The following is an 18,807-nucleotide window of genomic DNA, read 5'->3' as shown; positions in this document are numbered from 1 at the left end:
GACTCTCGATATAAGAGAAATGCATTCGATTCTTCAAGTCCTCATTTAGCTTCTTTCCTTAATTCAGAATCCCATCATGCCTGACTTGTCAACTCTTGAGAAAGCTTCCTTGGTGCAAAATGCCTCAAAGAGAGATGTAGGCCTCCAAGAGCACTCTGCAACCTGGCTCTGAACAAGGTGGTGGACACTTGGCAGTTCCTAAGCAGCAGGTGACCCAGAACTTGGAAACCTCCATGTGAGCACGTTAGAGGGGCAATGACTCAGCAGGAGACCATGCGCACGAGAGATGAGCTACAGCAGAAGCTCCTTGACACAGTGCCACTGGGAGGCAGCATCCGCCAAAGGAACTAGCTGACAAGCTGCAGGCCCCATTAAGTCCAGGTCTCATGAGACCTTCCTATTCTGACAAGGAGACACCACAAGCTCCTGTAAAAATACAACAAAATATTCACCTTCCACTGAGAACACCTAGCTGGCAAACAAAATATCCAGACTATAAACTGACATAGGAGCAGTGAAGACAGTCAATGGTTTTAAAGGCTTCTTAAAATCACACACTCTCACCAGGAACACACTCTCACCAGGAAGAAGATGCTAACAGAATTGTCTCTTTACTGCTTGGTGACTCTGAAAAATAGGTAGAGACATTCTCCAGCTTCATGAACTACTACTGATGAACTACATAATCTTACAAGTTTTAAAACAGAACAAACACTACATCAACTGAAAAGAATTCCTGCCCTCGGTTATGTGCCTTCAGCATAGAGATTTTGTAAGTGTGGTATTAAGAAATAGTAAAACAAATAGAAGCTGGATATATTAAAGTCAGTAAAATGTTAAATGTGAATTATTTGTGGATATGGGTGTTTTTTTCCTGTTGGCAAAGAGCCAAGAACCCAAATCGAAAGTATCATAAGAGATACTATCTATCATAGAGATACTATCTCTACCATCTATGAGAACTGCAGAGGTCTCTGCCCTTTAAAAGTTTCAAAAAGTGCCAAATTGTACAATATTAACATTTCAAACAACCTTCATGGCTGGTTAAGTCAATTTCAGCCCACCTACTGCTCACCCAACTCCACCAGACATCCAAGTCCCTCCTTGCAGTCTTCTTTCCAAGCTCCCACTGGCTTTGATTCACTTCCTGCAAAATCCCACCCTGGGCACCAAAACCTCCTCTCATTCCCATCCAGCTCAGCTCCACCCTCACACCACTCTCTTGAATGACCAGGCCTCTCTGCTATGTTCTGCAGAACCAATATTCCCAGTACACAGATCTCCCTAGTGCCTTAACCTTTTCCTCAAACATGCAGACAGGCTTCACTTTCAGTTCACAATCTCAGACCTTAAATGGCTGGTAATGCTTCCATGAAATCCAACTACATTTATAGCTACCTTTCCTATTCTTCCAGACTATTTCATACTTCTTTCTTTAACTCCTAGATCACCCTCCCGACCCCATCCAGTTCTCTTACAACGCATTAAGAAAAGTGAAGCCACCAAATCTATTAAACTACCTGCTTTTTTAAAAAGCAAATTTATTAAGCTCAGCGATATAGAAAGGGAACATTTTAAAAATTAAACTTATTTTGAGATCACTTTAGATTTACATACAGTGGTAAGAAATAATAGAGTGATCCCAGGTACCCCTATTTACCCAGTTTTCCCCGATGGTAACATCTTGAAATACTATAGTACAATATCACAACCAGAGTAGTGACACTGATACAGTCAAGACACAGACTATTTCCACACTGCAAAGATCCCACGTGCTGCTCTTTTGTGGTCACACCTACTTCCCTTCCTCCTCACCCCCTCCTTAAGCCCCAACAATCATGAATCAGTCCTTCATTTCTGTAATTTTGTCACTTCGAGAATGTTATATAGAAATGGAATACAGTCTGTAACCTCTTGAAACTGACCTTTCTTTGCTCAATTCAGCATAGTTCTCTGCAGATTCACCCAGGTTGTTGTGCGTATCAACAGTTTGTCTCTTTTTCTGCTGAGCAGTATTCCATGGTATAGTTGTGCCTAAACTACCCCTCTTGCATCTATTTCTTTCTTCCTCTTGTCACAATGGAGGAAGTGCCCCTCCTTCTACAAAAGCCCAACCCTCTCACATGTGTTCTGGATACCCTGCCCGGTTCCTCCAAATACTTTTTTTGGCTATCATCTATCTCCTCCAAACACATTTTGATAGCTCCCATACTAAGATGGCTCTCTCTGACCCCACATATCCTTCCAGCTTACACCTTCTCATCCCTTTCATAGCACAACGTCTCAAAGGAGCTATCTACAGTCTTATATGCCAACAACATAAGCTATCTCCAATTCCTGAATCACCATTTTCCTGTAACCCACTCTGCTCTAGTTTCTACCTCCACCTCACTACTCTCCCCAAGGTTATCCAGTGACTATACTATCAAATCTCATGACACGTTCCTGTCCTCATCTCACTTACTCTAAGATGCAGCCAATATATAGCAATCCTTTCCTTCTCAAAATATGATTCTCTCCACTTCTATGACTCCACAGTCCTACTTGACACACCTTATTTAGCATGTCTCACAGGCATTTCAAATGTAACATACCGAAAATGGAATTAAACACATCTTATTTCTTTACTAAAATTTATTTCTCTCCCAGTCCTCCCTGACTTAGTAAGTGCCAAGCTCCCCTGCCTCAATGTAGTTGGACCCTGAGGCAACGGCCCTGCAGGCACACTATATCCTAGCTCCCCCACACCAGCCCCAGCCTTGCAGTCAGCTGTGACCATTTGACTGGATCTTGCCAGAGGAATGTTAATGGATATGAGTGTGTTCCTTCCAGACTGGGACTTTTAAAAAATCAGAAGGATTTCTCCTCTCTCTCTCTCTACTTCCACCAACTGGAAACAGAGTACCTCAGGCCATAAAGAACAAAACCAGAAGATGGAAGGGGTGTGGGTCCCCAAATCACCATGGGAAGAGAGCTGCCAACCAACCCAAAACATTTACTCTGAACTGTTACATGAGCAGGAAATAAACTATTGTGTTAAGCCATTGACTTTTTTGTTTGCTTGTCACAGCATGTAGCATTATCCTAGCACACACCATTTTTATAAAGGCCATCTTTTGATGCTATTAACAAACATGAAGAAATCTAGAGAATATAGGAAATAATAATTTGTAATTAGGAGCAATACTCATATTTACTAAAGACCAGAGCTACCCATAAACTAGCCATATTTTATGTAAATTAGCTTTAATTTGAATTCTTTTACACCTGCCCACTAAGCTAAGGAAGACTTTAAGATAGGAGACCCCTTAAGCACTACACAGTACTCAAATGCAGTGGCCTCCAGGTTAATTTTAAAGGAAAGAACATTTTCTGGGATTGTGTTGTTTGTTTTTCATTTCCAATTTACTTAGAAATGCCTTTTCTAAATTTTCAGATGTTATTCCAAATTGATTTCCATAGTCCGAGAGAAAAACCTCTCATTTTTCCCCCAAGATAGAACATTATGATTCTAAGTTTTAAAAATCCCAATTTTATATTTTCTACAAAGCTATTTCTTATTATTATATGTATGTTATACAGATATAGAGATTCCTCTTTCTTTTACATTCCAAACAACCCAAATACCTTCTGAAAAACACAACTCTCTGCATGAGGAAAAGCAGCCTTCATTTTCTAACCAATAAACTACAACATACATCACAGCTATGGTGTGCAGGACAACGACTCAGGGCATTCATTTGCATATCAAGAAGGCAGGATTTAAGATCTGAGGTTCTGTCCCTCATTCTGCAGCTTCCTCACTGTGAACTGTCAGGCATGTTACCACATAGCCATGCCCAGACTTAAGTGTCTGTATAATGATTAGAATAATGTTCCACTTCCTCATCAGGGGGCTCCAAAGCTCAGCCAATATTTACACAATGCTCCTAGGTGCCTATTTAGCAAGCTGCAGGCCACGAAGACAGAAAACAACATCAGCCTTCCAAAAACAAATAAATAAATAAAATGCAGGCAATGATGGGCATAAATAAGCTCTGGGTCTATTGTTTAAACTCCAGCCCTGTGAAATGGGTACTGGTTGTTTCTCCCCTTTAATTTAATACCCTTAGTGATTCAAAAATTTAGTTTGGGAGGAAAATATCAAAATTTCAATCATGGGTGTCTATGCATGGTAGAATTATGGACTTTTTGGTTTTTTCTTCATAGTGGTTTGTACTTTCTAAATTGTGTACATCAAACACATTACTTTCATAATTTAAAAAATAAAGTTTTTTTTATTGTAAAAGATTTGTTTTAAAAAAGAGAAGCTAAGTATGATAGAATGAATTATTGGTCCTCATTCTTCTCTTTGTTCTAGTAGCATTATATATCTGCAGCCTTGCCAACATGTCAAGGTGGAAGAAGTGCATTTCTGCCCCTTGACTCTGGGCTTGACCACGTGGCAGGCCTCAGCTAATAGAAAGTTAGCAGAGATGACACCAGCAGAGGCTTAAAATGTGCCTATGCAGGTGGACTTGCCCTCTTATGCTCCTGCCTTTTACCAGGAAAGACAACACCTTGGATAGCTGCTGCCCTAAGAAAGAAGTCAGACACATACAACTAATCTAGACCCAAACTGCTTCCTGGAACCAAGCCCAGTGGAACCCAGATCGGGCTCCAAACCCCAGCTGACCTACAGCCACATGAACAAGAAAGACATTGTTATCTGCCATTGAGATTTTTGTGGTTATGTAGCATTATTGTTGCTACTGATGTACCACTGAATGCCACAAAAAAAACTCAGGGGCAAAAACTGTCTCATGGATTGAACTGCAGGGTATAAAAAAGGCCATAGCATCCTTCAGATGCCCATTTATAAATGGAGCCTAGTCAACCATCATCCAGTTTGACAAAATTCCTTAGGAGACAGTAATTGTTTTCCTTTCCCTCATTAAATATACAATTATTAAATTACAGTTATAGTAAGTCATATACAGTATGGGAGACTATACAGGATTTCCCATTAAAAATAAGTTGTGAGCCTCTTTCAACATTAAAACACATTTTTCTACAAGATTTTTAACGTTTACAATTGTTTTCCATTCATGTGTATACCATAATATTTTTAATCAATATTCTTTGGTAGATATTTAGAGGATACACAATTTCCATTATTATAAATGAAGTGATCTAAATATAACTAAAGTTAATACTCTGCACATACTCACGATTATTTCCTAGTGATGAATTCTGAGAAACAGAATTGCTGGGTTAACAAATGTGTACATTTTAAGGTTTTAAATATGTATTAATTGCCTAGTTTTAATTTACTTTTGTAATTAAGGGTCCAGGAGCCCTACAGTTTGAGTCAGCCCCAAATTCCAACTGAGCAAAGATTCTCCCACCTAGGATTCACTCTGATTAATCCTGCTGGAATTTAGAGTTTGTTTTTTAACCTGTTGGGTACCTACTATGCTAGGAACAGTGCAGTGGTCATGAGTATGGACTCAGAAGCCACAATGCCTGGGTTCAAATCCTGGCTCTGCTGTTTACAAGTACCAGGACGTTGTGCAAGATGGTCAACCTGCCTGTACCTCACTGTCCTTATCTGTAAAATGGGGATAAGAGCACCCTCATAGGCACATAGAAATGTTGTAGGGATTAAAGAAGTCAAATAAATGTAATTCCCTAAAAACAGTGTCTGCCACACAGTAAGCTTTTGAGGTTAGCTATCAATATTATTATGGGTAAATAAATTAGTAGATCACAGACCTTCTCAAAGAACTAAAAGTTTAGTGAACTTTATCAAGGATAATTGGGTGGCAAAATTTTCAAACTATAAACTATGACTTTACAAACTTTTTTTTAAGAAAAGTAGAATACTGACAAAGAAAATATCCTCAGATCGAGACAAAATTAATCAATGGGGAGGGAGGTTTTGGTGATGGGCAGCAATAATCAGCCACAATGTATATCGACAAAATAAAATTTAAAAAATAAAATAAAAATAAAAAAATAAAAAATTAATCAATGGGAATGTGGGTGGTCTTTAACAGAATAGATCAGAAATAGGCTTCAGGAAGCAAAACCAGTTTGATTTAATTTAAATTTAGCAACAGGGTACGCCCCAAGGTGAGGTCACATGTGATTATTTATAGTTGCCTAAAACTAGTGGAAACAACATTTTTTAAAGATCAGGGATAATGTTATCTTCTCTCTGCTCCAACACCTGACATTAGCCTGAAATGAACACAGTGCTTGCCACAAAGTAGAAATCCAGTAGAGATAAGGATACCAAACTGATTTTCATGAGCCCATGCTCTCCATCAACTCCAAATTCCCCCAAATTCAATAAGTTATATACATAATACTAATAGCTGCCCATCACTGAGCTAAGTGCGTTGCATGTGTTATTTCATTAAATCCTCAGCTAAGCTATCTGGAGGACCAATTAAGAATGTTTTCTCATATTCCAATACTACTTTCAAGGAACTGTTCTCAAAAACAGGCTGATGTTCAATGAATTTTTTAAGCTCTTCTGAAGACTATTAAACATTTAAAAAATTATCTGACCAAATATTTAATGACCAAAAATAATTGTATAGAGACCTAATTGTGAAAGGATAGAATTGCTAGAACTGTTAAGATTATAAAATGGCAATCAAGTCCAGCTTTTTTTTTTTTAAAGCTAACGACCAAATTTCATGTTTTAGGTCATATATCTTCATCAAGAGCTATATACCCTTGCATTATTTTAAACATTTAAGTAAACTGGTTTAGCATAAATGGAGAAAACAATTACTACCCCTCTTATTTGTCAAAAATAGTTTAATCAAGGTAAGCAAATTCCCAAAGTGAAATTAATAAACAAGGGAGTGAGTCGGACAACCTTTAAGGTTTAATTTCCCTATCTATAAAAAAGGGATTAGATTAAATAATCTTTAGGATCTCCCACTTAAAAAAGCAAATAGTCTACATCTATAAAAGGAAAACAAAGAAAAATATCCTAACAAGCATGAGAAGAACATCAGTAAAACTCAAGTGAAAACATCTGCCTTAAACTCGGTGAAGTGCAGCAATTTTTTGATGAATTTCTTCCCCTTGGCCTGAGGTTGGTTTCACTCTCCATCCCAGCCATGTGCCATGCTGGGTCAAATGTTCCAGATTCACTGATCATGTGGCAGAAGCAGTTCTGTTCCCAGAAATTTCATCTTCAAAAGTCAAAATCCATAATTCTCCCAAAAAATGTAGTTCAACTTATTTTCCAGACTATTTTTGAACTGGCAGATAAGACTGTCATATGTAGAGAAAACTGTTTCGGGATTTAAAAAACAGTTAAATTCCTGCAAAACATTTATACTTAGCAGAAAAAGCACTCACGAAATAATAGAAATCTAACCTTTAGTTATTTAAAGTTAAGTTTGATGACAAAATTTTAAATAGTGAATGCTTTTTTAAAGAGCCATGCTTTAACTTATCTTGACTATTTTTCATGTCAATAAGAGTCATTTGTGTGTTTGCTGGATTTGAAAATATTTTAAATTAAGTAATTAAATTGTAACAATGCAATTAAGTAATGGGTGAAAGATATGAACAGATACTTCATTTAAAAAGATATATAAATGTCCAATAACCATGTGAAAAGATGCTCTATGTTATCTAGTCATCAAGGAATTACAATGAAAACCACAATGTGATATGACTACGTACCATTAAAATGGCTAAAATTAAGAAGACTGGCAATGTCACAGGTTAGGAAGGGTGCAGAGCAATTGCATTGCTCATCCATTGCTGGTGGGAACATAAAACGGTACAATTTTCGAAAATACTTTTGGCACTTTCTCATAAAGCTAAATATACACTACTGATACACACAACATAAATGAATCTAAGAACATCATACTGAGCAAAAGAAATGAGACAAAAGAGCACGCACTGTATGATCCATTAACATAAAACTCTTAGAAGATAAATCTAACCTATAGTGACAGAAAGCAGATCTATGGTTTCCTGGGGGCAAGGATTGGGGGAAGGAGGTGAAACGTGAGATTAACTAGGAAGAGAAGAGGGAACATTTTATACCTTGATTGTGATTGTACTTACAATGGGGTATAAATTTGCCAAATCTCACCCATATGTACGCTTTAAATGGGAACAGTTTTATATTTCAGTAAAGTTTACTAAGAAAACCCTCATTGTAACTGCTTTCTAGATTGGATGAAGTTTTGCCCAATGGTCTGCAGAGAAGCAGGCCCATTCTGAAGCCGGCTGATGCTCACAGGTGGAACTCCACGGCCATGCAGGACCTGTAAATCAAGAGGATTCCTTCTCTTCTACAAGCCACCCACGACTCACCAGTCAGAGCCCCTCCCAGGCTCCCTCGTCGCAGCTGTCTTCCATCTTCACTCAGCTGTCTTTGATACTTCAATGACTTTCCAGAGCCAGAAGCCACATCTGGGTTGCTGCATTTCCGAAAAGGCATGGGTGGAGGGGATAATATATGGTCAAGCTGCAGAGAGAAAGAACGGCATCACTTGCTGGGGACACTCAATACAACCCAGAACAAAAGACCAACCACTCACACTTTCCTCCTTGCCTTCCCTTCTCTACACCCCTTTCTCCCAGCCCTGTTTTTAGTTTGGTTACTTTAGAGAATTTAGAATTTCACTGTTGTACCTTCCATCTAATGGAGAGTCTAGCTTGCTGAAAAATCTCAAAAGCAGTGTTTTTCAAGCTACAGGTCACAACGCATTAATGGGTCATGAGAGCAAATTTAGTAAATTATAACCAGTATTTTTTAATGGAGCAGAATGGAAATTATCAGGTTCCAATGAAGAAAGGGAAAACATTGTTTCATAAAATTTTTGATTCCATCATACACATGTGTGTGTGTATATGTATCCTGGGACACTATATAAAATACACTGGTCTGTGAGCCATGATCCCCACACCAAAGAAATGAAGAATACTGCTGTACAGAGAAGCAACAGATCACTTCTTTAGCTGCTCACAAATATACATACAGGAGAGGAATTTCTAAGCACCACAGACCTTAATGGAAATCAATACATCCCTACATCACTGTATAGCTTTCTAAAAGAAAACCTGTCACAAGAATCAGAGAAACCAAAATCACTTCAAGAGACAGCTTTCTACAAAAGAACCCCTTGTGTCACACACTTTTTTCAAGATCTGCCCTGCTTTTATAAGAAAATCTTTCATACTTGAATAGTGCCATACCTTCTAAAATGTTCACCTTCAAGTAAGTACATGTGCATATATATTTATATATATATACATATATATATGTCTAGATAGCTAAGGACAAAAATATTCATGTGCAGATGTGTGTGTGTGTCCAGGTAATTATTAGGGACAAAAAAAGTACAACATATTCAGATATTCATAGAAATTCCACCTGCCACAGAAAAGGGCCAACTTTCTAGAAATTTAAAAACAGAAAAAGACTTGGGTAACATTGTTTAAAGGTAGGCATTTTAAAGAATGTTTCACTGAGATTTATTTTGTTTTCATGGGAAAAGAGGTGGTCACCTGGTTATACCTGCCTGAATTTTTTTCATATTAAAACTATCATGGATGTATTTATAGGAAGAAAAAATTGGGGGACTAGATCCAACATTTGTCTTTGTATGCACTATAGCATGTCCAAAATCATTGTACAAAAAGAAACCTAACCCTGCTCATCAGTAACCTCTCCCAAGTTAGCTGAGACAGAACAGACTTCACTGGCTTAGGTGTTACAAGATGTCAACTTCCCCCCACCTCAAATGTATTCATTAGTAACACCAAACAGCTGGATTTCAAGCACTTCTCAGTAAGTACCATCTCAAACTCACTGCCAGTCAGTGTTTTAGTGAGAGGCTCTTGAAGAGTCAGCAGTCTATCCACTCCAGGATCAAAGCCAGATCAGTAGGGAAAAGGGATTCCAAAGTGCACTTTTAAAAGAAACAGCCCTTTCAAACAAGCAGTTGTACGTATCTCAAGGTATTTGTTGAGGCTGGTGTTCATTACATCAGTGTCCTACCTAGGAGGGCCTCCAAGGAGGAATTCCTGTCTAGCCTCAGACATTTTGCCCTTAAAATCTCATAGACAATGGATTGTAGCCAGGGAAACCTAACAGCTACCCATCAACTACTAGGAAATGCACAAACCAATCAGTGATCCAACTGTAGTCAGATACACAACGCAGAGGCTATTTTTGCCTCCTCCTTGGTTCTGGTTTATGTCCTTACCCCAGATTTTTTTTTTCTTTTTTTCTGCCTTTTACTTTGAAATTTTTCAGAAGAAAATTTGTATGAATAGTACAATGAACAGCCATATGCCCTTTACCGGTGGTAAACTGTTAACCCTTTGCTACACTGCTTTTTTATCTCTCCTCTCTCTCTACACACACGCATGCACACATACACAGTAAATGTCAAGTTGTGGACATTTTAGATCTTCACCCCTAAATACTTCAGCATGCCTCTGCTACAAACAAAGATACTCTCTACAATTCTCCTATCCTATATTTTACATATTCTTATAAGGTGTCTCAAATACTTTGTGATTAAGGTAAAGTATAAATACTAGGAAACATATAAAATAAGGTTATATCATGTAGACTTAACATTAAAAAACTGCTCTTTTACATTACAAGGAAAATTTACAGCCACAAGGTGGCAATGTGCCATAGACATTGAACAAAATGTTCCATAACAGCTGCTAGTCCTAGTAAATGCACCAAGAACTGATGACCAACCCTCAAAGCAATCAGGCAAATTAGGGTCCATTCTACTTATTTTCTCTTAATTACTAGTCAGCCGCATAAAATACAAATATTTATTGTCTAAGGTTCATCAGCTTCTGCTAGTAATTTTTCACCTGAAGTTAAATGTTTCAGCTTGCACAATTACAATTAATTACTCTGGGGAAAACTGTTATATCATAAATTAATGGAGGATGGAAAAATAAGCAGATGAAAGAAAATAATTTCTAAATAGGAATGTGATTTCTTTACATATTTCCAACAAAACCATAAAAGGCATGAAACAAATGTGGAAGAAAGAGAAGGAAAGCAATGGGAAAGTACATGGGAAAAAAGGAATAAAAGAAAATCTATTTCATCACATATACAGAGCCACAGCCATTAGTCCATAAGCCAGGGTTTTTAATCAGAATCACAACCCCAAGAGGTGAGTACTATTTTAAATCCAGAAAATTGAGGCCGTGAACTGTGAGGGCTGCAACTGTTTCAAACACAATATGAGTTGAAAAACCTAAAAGCATAGTACAATGTTCCAAGATCCTCCCAAAAGGGCTCTCTCTAAATAGATCTTTTTTCCAAATTTGCTGTGTTGTCAGTGGCTTTACTATTCTTTCTACAGTTAGTCAAAGCTTCTCAAAATGGTCCACTACAGCCCTGCAATTTATATTTCATTTTTTGTCCTGATTCAAACACTCATGATTCCTTTAAAAACACTTCATCACCCTAGAGCTTACAGTAGACAGCAGACCCATCACTGTGGACATTCCCCTTTAAATGACTGCAATTTAATGTTTTCCAACATTTTCAAACTCCCAAAGTCTTTGTACTACAAAGAGTTTAACTAAAGACTCTTGAAACTTTTACTGATGCTCAAGGGCATCTAAGGTTGGGTTTGTTACACTCGCTTCAAACACTTCTAATTTTCCTCACTAAGCAGTGGACTCCCAGAGAGCCAAATCTGACTCTCTTGTCACCTAGCCACAGAGAATTCTAGATTGAAACACATTCTCCAGAAATACATCCTTACTTCATTCACCAACCGCAAATATCAATTCCTGATGACTGGATTTGCTCAAAACCTGCTTCTGTAACCTCCTTTAGTTACAAAAAGAACAACTGTATTACTCAGTTTCCTGTCACTTATAACAACACCTGAAACTGGGCAATTTATTTTAAAGAGAGAGAGAGATTGAGAGGTGGGTATTTCTTTACAGTTCTGAAGGCTGGGAAGTCCAAGTTCAAGGACCCACATCTGGACTTCTTCCTGGTGGGGACTCTCTGCAGAGCCCTGAGGCGGCACAGAGTATCACATGGCCCCATTAACCCACTAATCCATGAATAAATTAATCCACTCATGAGGACATAGCCTTCACCATCCAATCACTTCCAAAAGGCCTCACCTTTCCACACAGCCACATTGGGGACCAAGCTTCCACACGAGCTTTGGAGGGAATGCACATTCAAACTGTAGCAGCCACAAAACAGTTTTCAGAGGTGTATTTGCACCTTATTGAATTTAGAAGTCAGTGAGATGAAGATGTAGCACACCACCTACACGTAAGTAATGTACAATTGCTCTTGCTATCAGTTTGTCACAGGAAGCATGTAAGCATGTTAAGGGACAAAAGGTGTATAGCTATGGTAAGTCTGACGTAGATTTGGGGAAAGTCTCAAAAATTATTAGTCCTATGGAAATGCTAATCATACATAATTCATGTAATTGAATTTTACATCTATATTTATCATCCCCACCTATTGTTTCTTGTTTTACAATTAGACTAAGAAACACGAAAGAATCTATCATTCTATTCACATTATCAATGAAAATAAAGGCAAATCATTTACAAGGCCCAATCTAATTTTGTTTAGTGTCTCTGCCATCACTGTCACTGTCTCCAAACACAGACTATGGGTTTCTTTTCCTATTACTGTATCCCCAAGTAATACCATTTATCTGTCTCTAAAAAGGCATATTATAACTGTCCATGAACACTGAATTTTCAGCCTTCTTAACTGACAATTTTTTCCAACCTAATCCTCAAGCACGAGTTCTCTACTTCATAGTTTCTAAACATTAACAATGATCATGTGAATAGAAAAATACAGATTTTTCCAATCTCAGTAAATGGCAGCTCCTTCTATTCTAGCTACTCAGGTCACAAACCTTACAGTTATTCTTAACTTCTCTTTATCACTCCCTATACAACCAGCAAGTCCTCTAGCTCAACCTCCAAAATACATACAAGAATCCAATCACTTCACCATTTCCACCACTACCACCCTTGTCTCTGTCATCCCGATCTCTCTTGCAATAGTCTCCCAACAGGTCTCCTTCCACCCTAGCCTCAGCACAGCCAGTGACCCCTCTAAAACATAAACCAGAGGCTCCAACTCCTCTGCTGGAGTCCTCTCATGGCTTCCCCTCCACCCAGAACAAAACCCAAAGTTTTGACAGTGGCCTACAATGTCCTACCACCTGTACCCCCACACCTCTGATCCCAGTTCCTGCCACTCCACTAAATCCACCCTGGTCTCTTGCCTGACCTTGGATGCTCTAGGCATCTTCCCACATAGGTCCTTACATTTATCATTTCCTCTGCCTGGGACATGTTCTGTAACTGCCTATGTAAAACAGCATGCCCATCACTCCATTCTCTTTTCCTGCTTTTCTTCATAGCATCTATCACGTGACACGAGATCCTTTGTACTTGTTTCTTGCCATTCTTCCTCTGCTAAAATGTAACTTATATGAAGTTATGTACCAGTCTGTTTCATCCATGGCTACACCCCTAGAACAGTGCCAACTCCATAAAAGGCACCCTGTAAATATTTGTGGAAAGAACAAATGAATTGCATATCTCTGGTAGTTAGTTAAAAATACAACAAGAAAAAAATAAAGAACACATGCCATAAAGGGTTTTTATTGTTGAAAAAACAGAATAAAATTATATTAAGTGTTACTCAAGGTAAAATACTAAAGCGAATCTCTAGCATTTTGACAAAAATGAACACTACATGTATGAAAAAGACCCTTAGGTTATGGCAAATGGCACCTTTTCAAAGAATCTTTTCTATATACCGAATGACTATGCTAATTTTCGAAGGTGATTCCTAAATAATGAATTATTCGACCTTTTAACTGTGTCCCTACTAGCATATTCACTCGTGTCTATCAGTGTAACATTTTCCTAGCCCTATTCCTTTTTTCTGTAATTCCACATTCATTCCCAGAACATGGCACATGCATTTTAAAGACCCATCCAGAATGCATGTGCCCTAAGGCCAAAGTTCATTAGTTCAAAGGGATCACCAATGTCATCTGAATACATAATGGGGGCTCACCAGTAAAGACTTTTTTTACACTTAAAAAAAAGAGAGATAGACTAGTAACACAGATTATGAAGACATTGTTCAGTCATTCTGTTTCTTGGTATTAGACATTCTAAGAAACCAAAGATATGAAAATATATGAATAATTATAAAACTGCATAGACTATGCTTGTAACCCTAATTAACTGCTCTCTCTCTCCCCCCATCCTCACCACCCAATAAAGAATCAAACTGACAACCTGAAATGACTTTACTGTATTTCAAAATTGGATTTTATTTACTCTTAAACTAAAGCCTACAATCAATATTTTAAAATTTGATAGAACAGGCTTCTATGGTTAAATCAGTCATTATTGGATTCATACAAATTCCACACTGGTTAAGAGCTCAGACTAGAGCCAATAATTACTATCCTAATTAAGGTAGTTAACTATTTCTGAGCCTGTTTACTTGCCCAGAAAATGTTAGTAATAATAGTATCTATCCCCTGAGGTGGTTGTGAGGATTAAAGGATTTCAAAACATCTCTGTGCATACTTCATCAGAAATGGTCTGCAAAGAAATTTAACTGGTTACAATTTTACTGAGGTTTTTGTTTTTTATATTTTATTTTTATGGCTAAAGTGAGAATTTGATTAAACTGCTTTGCAACTATTTCAGGCTGTGGTGCTTATGCCTGAACTCTAGAGCATGGAACCCCTGGGGCATGATCATGCGTGGCTGTGGGCGTTTTCAGCCATGATTTCAGCATGAGCTAGGGTGCAGCACTGGTGGGGAGCCTAGTCCACATCTGATAGTCAGAGACAGAATCCTAACGCCAGGCCCTGGGCCAGCCACTTCTCTCTGAAGTACAGACCAGAGTTGGTAAGGATGCAGAGGATGCATGAACAGGGCTGGCACATACAAGCACTCAATAACTAACAATAGTGTTGATAACTGTCACCATCATCCTGGGCTCAGCTCAAACCTCTTCACTCACTGACTGGTAATGCATGTAGCTCTTTATTTACCTGAACCTTCTGAGTGGCACCTCACAGGCACGCTTCACTCTGCTCTACACTACTCAAAAAGAAAAAAAAAAATAGAAAAGAAAAAACATTTATTATTCTCTGCACTGCCTGAAGAACATGCAATGCCTCTCCCCTGCCATCCTAAAATCTGACACAGAGTCAGACCACCGAGAGAGCTACAATCCCGGCCCACGTTGCAGTGGGGCCCATTAACTGATTTTCCTGACATTCATTTTGGATTATGCCACCCAGAATGTATGCTTCTGTTTCATGATACTGTAAGAAACGGCCCTATAAATCTTGCCAACCTGTTCTATAAACACGTAAGGAAGGGCCTGTATTACATAGCATCCTCCTGTCAAGCCCCATCTCTTTTTATAAATATTAAGCAGTTGTGTGCCAGGTATATTGCTCTGAGCACAGCAGTGGGCAAAACAGCAGTGAGCAAAGACAAAAATCCCTGCCCACCCGGAGCTTCATCCAAGTTGGGGAGAGAGAGACTCCTGGAGAAAATTCAGTTCTCTGCACTAGAACTCGTGTGCTTCTGCTTGGTTATGATATATTTTATCCTGGGAACCTCATGGTCCACATAACAAGTCATGTATGTCTACCTCAGTCCCTAAAATCACTGGGCAAAGCCTGCAGCTCATCTCCAGTCAGGACTTCATGGGTCCATGTATTGCACTAACCTTAGTTTAGATTTTACCTTACTCTCTAAACCAATGGTTCTCAACTTGTGGCAAATTTTGTTCCCCTCACCCCCCAGGGGATATGTGCAATGTCTGGAACCATTTTTGGTTGTCACAACTTGGCGTGTTAGAGGATGCTGCTGATATCTACTGGCCAGAGGCCAGGGATGCTACTAAATATCCTACAATGCACAGGACAGCCCTCCACAGCAAAGAATTATCCAGCCCCAAATGTCCATAACTCCACTGATGAGAATCTCTGCTTTATAATTTCCTTTCTTGTCTGTCTTCCCCTATTTTTAAGTTATTTACCTTGCTGAGTTATGTGTTGTTGTAGGTCATCTTGAAACCTTTTGAGAACGAGAAGGGGGACTGAGGAAGAGCATAGATAGAATTTTAGCAAAATTGTTCATGTCAACAAGATTTGTAAAGCAAATAATTTCCTGAGCAATGTTAATTTACCCAAACTATTTAGCTGTTTATTGCCAGTCACTTCCTCAATGAACGTCCATGTTTTGAAAAATAATACATCCATAGAATGTATTTAAACTGAAAGGTGTACTAGATACCAATATCATTTTCCATCTTCGGTTTTGTAATTAATTCTTTGAATCACAAATTTCAATTAGCAATGTTAAAAGTTTCAAAAAAAAATCCTAAAATACATTATTAGATCAAACTACAGTGGCATTCACCTAAACCGAGCTCTACCACTAGTTTCATCTCTTAAGAGAATTTTCTTCCCTTCTGAGAGCGATATGTAAATCAGCACTTTGATACCACTATCTCACTTTTGTCTGTCAACTCAACTTCAAGAAAGTCAATTCCTTTGCCTATGAACATATCTACACACACACTCACACACACGTCCACCACCAGCAATACAATATCATCACAGCCCCAAGGACAGAGCACCACACAGCCGGCATTTAATTGCAACTGACTGTGATTTGTACAGTAAGCAATAAATTCAATAGCCTAAAGACATAAAAAAAAAAAATAAAGCTAATACTACCCTTACAGTTTTTAAAAACATAGCATCTATGTGTGTGGTTTCTGAATATGACTCACTTCTCCAAGTTTAGTTTTGGAACAATGACACTGGAGAAAACAGAGGGAATATACTAATTTGACTTTGCATATGCACCGCCTGTTTTCCTGTCTCTTTAATATTCTAGATGTTTCCCTGACCTTTATTTAGGGATCTAATCTATGCCTGCAGTTGTTTACTTCGCTGAAGTCATTAAATTCCCCTGATACCAATATGTCCCCATCAGCAACATTAACTAAACATTCTGACCCTGGTTAACAATCAGGAAGAGAATATATTTCTCACAGTCATCTTCCCTCCACCTAAATTTAGAGGGGAAAATTCCCACACAGCACCACAAAACTTGACATTATATGCCCTCTTCCTCCTCTGACAAAGAGCACAGACTCCCAGTTAGGTAGCATTGTTATTCCCGTTTTACCTCTGAGGAAACAGATTCAGAAAGATTAATCCTTCCAAGTTACCAGCTCAGAAGGAAGTACCACAAGGTATCAGCTCAAAAGCAAGCCCAGGATTGCAGGCTCCAAAGCCCACATTCCTTCCACAGCTCCGAACTGTCTCCCAGAGAGGGATTCACCATGGCAAAGCACATGCAGCCCTGGAAAGTTAACCATGACTTCTTCTTTAGGAAGACTCCCCAGAAAAGACGGGATTCTTAGAGTCTGGTGTCAACCAATCCAAAGGGTCCAGGTCAATCCTAATTGGCAGCCTCCACAAGCAGTTCTTCGGGCTTCTACAACTGAAATCCGTAAGTCAGAATTACAGAACCACAAAATATTATAGTGGAAAGGACCTAAAAATCATCTGTAGTCTAATTTCCAGGTTATACTATATGACTGAGGCTCAACTAAGTCAAGTCAACTGCTCAGTTTTACAAAGATAGGCAGTGCACAAATCCAGACAGGAACCCAAATTTCCAGACCTCCAATCTACTGCCTACCACTCACCCACCTTGCTTCCTGCAACCCTGCAGTATTCACCACTCTATTGTAATTGACTTGTATGTTTTCCTATGGTTTTATATGCATACATGCTCTATCAATCCAGAGTTATTTCAAAAAAAATGTTTTAGCCAAATGTCTATTACAGATTAGACATTGTGCTAAGGGCTGAAGATAGAGAACAAAAAGGATACCGTCACTGTCCTCAGGGCACTTCTACCTGAATGCAGGAGACAGACACAAAACCACAACCATGAAACAAGATGGCAAATGTCAGGATAGAGTCAGGTGCAAGGGATTATAAGGCTTTGAGCAGAGTTGGGTCCAGCACCTAATTACTTACTTTTCCTTACTGTGTTGGCTGAGCAATTGCTGGTATTACCTAACATCTTGACTTGTGTTTACCAACATAGATATGGTCTTCTCAGGTACCCAGAAGTCAGTCGAGGAAGCACAGTGTGGTGTCTACACACATGCTCACTCTCCTTCTGACCTGGGGCTTTTGAAACCCACCCACCAAGTTCTAAGAGGTAAGAAACACAGAGCAGAGTCTCTCCCACCCCATGGGCACCACATATCATAACAGGGCCTTTTAGATCCTAAACATCTGTCCTTCTTTAGGCACCAGCCATTCCGTCACGGGCCTGAGGAAAGCCCCCACCTGCCACTGCATTCAGCCACGAATCAGCCACATAAAGGTGGGCACATTTTAGTCTCATCTACAAAACAAGGATAATCACATCCTCATCACAGGTTTCCTGTGAATTAAGTTCACTGATGGAATAAACAGCTCTTAGCATCATAGCTGGCACCTGCAAGGCAGTCAAATATTTACTCTTCTCCCTTCCCGATCCTTTCTTAGACTAGTTTGTTTTGTCAGAAGCATAATAGAAAATAACCAATTGTTGAAATTTTTGTTCAATAACACCCACTGATGCTAAAAATGAACTTTATACAAGTTTCTGGGAAAAACTTCAAAATAAACTCTTCTTGTAAAATAATGTTTAAGCCCTGTAACTGGACAAACATCATAAATT

At 38.7% G+C, this 18,807-nt stretch overlaps 1 protein-coding gene across 1 annotated transcript in view; it reads right to left on the bottom strand.

The window, feature by feature from the left end:
• The window catches only part of LOC134370502 (microtubule-associated serine/threonine-protein kinase 4-like), a 287,590-nt gene that overhangs the window by 119,129 nt on the left and 149,654 nt on the right, over positions 1–18,807 (bottom strand). The window contains exon 2 of the mRNA XM_063087598.1: positions 8,338–8,491. Within this exon, the coding sequence (XP_062943668.1) occupies positions 8,338–8,491 (154 nt within the window). The remainder of the gene's footprint in view (positions 1–8,337; positions 8,492–18,807) is intronic.

Source organism: Cynocephalus volans, chromosome 2 (assembly GCF_027409185.1).
Source record: "Cynocephalus volans isolate mCynVol1 chromosome 2, mCynVol1.pri, whole genome shotgun sequence".
In the NCBI taxonomy this organism is placed as follows: Eukaryota; Metazoa; Chordata; class Mammalia; order Dermoptera; family Cynocephalidae; genus Cynocephalus; species Cynocephalus volans.
Note: the sequence above shows the minus strand (reverse complement) of the source record. Positions and strands in the feature narration are given on the sequence as shown.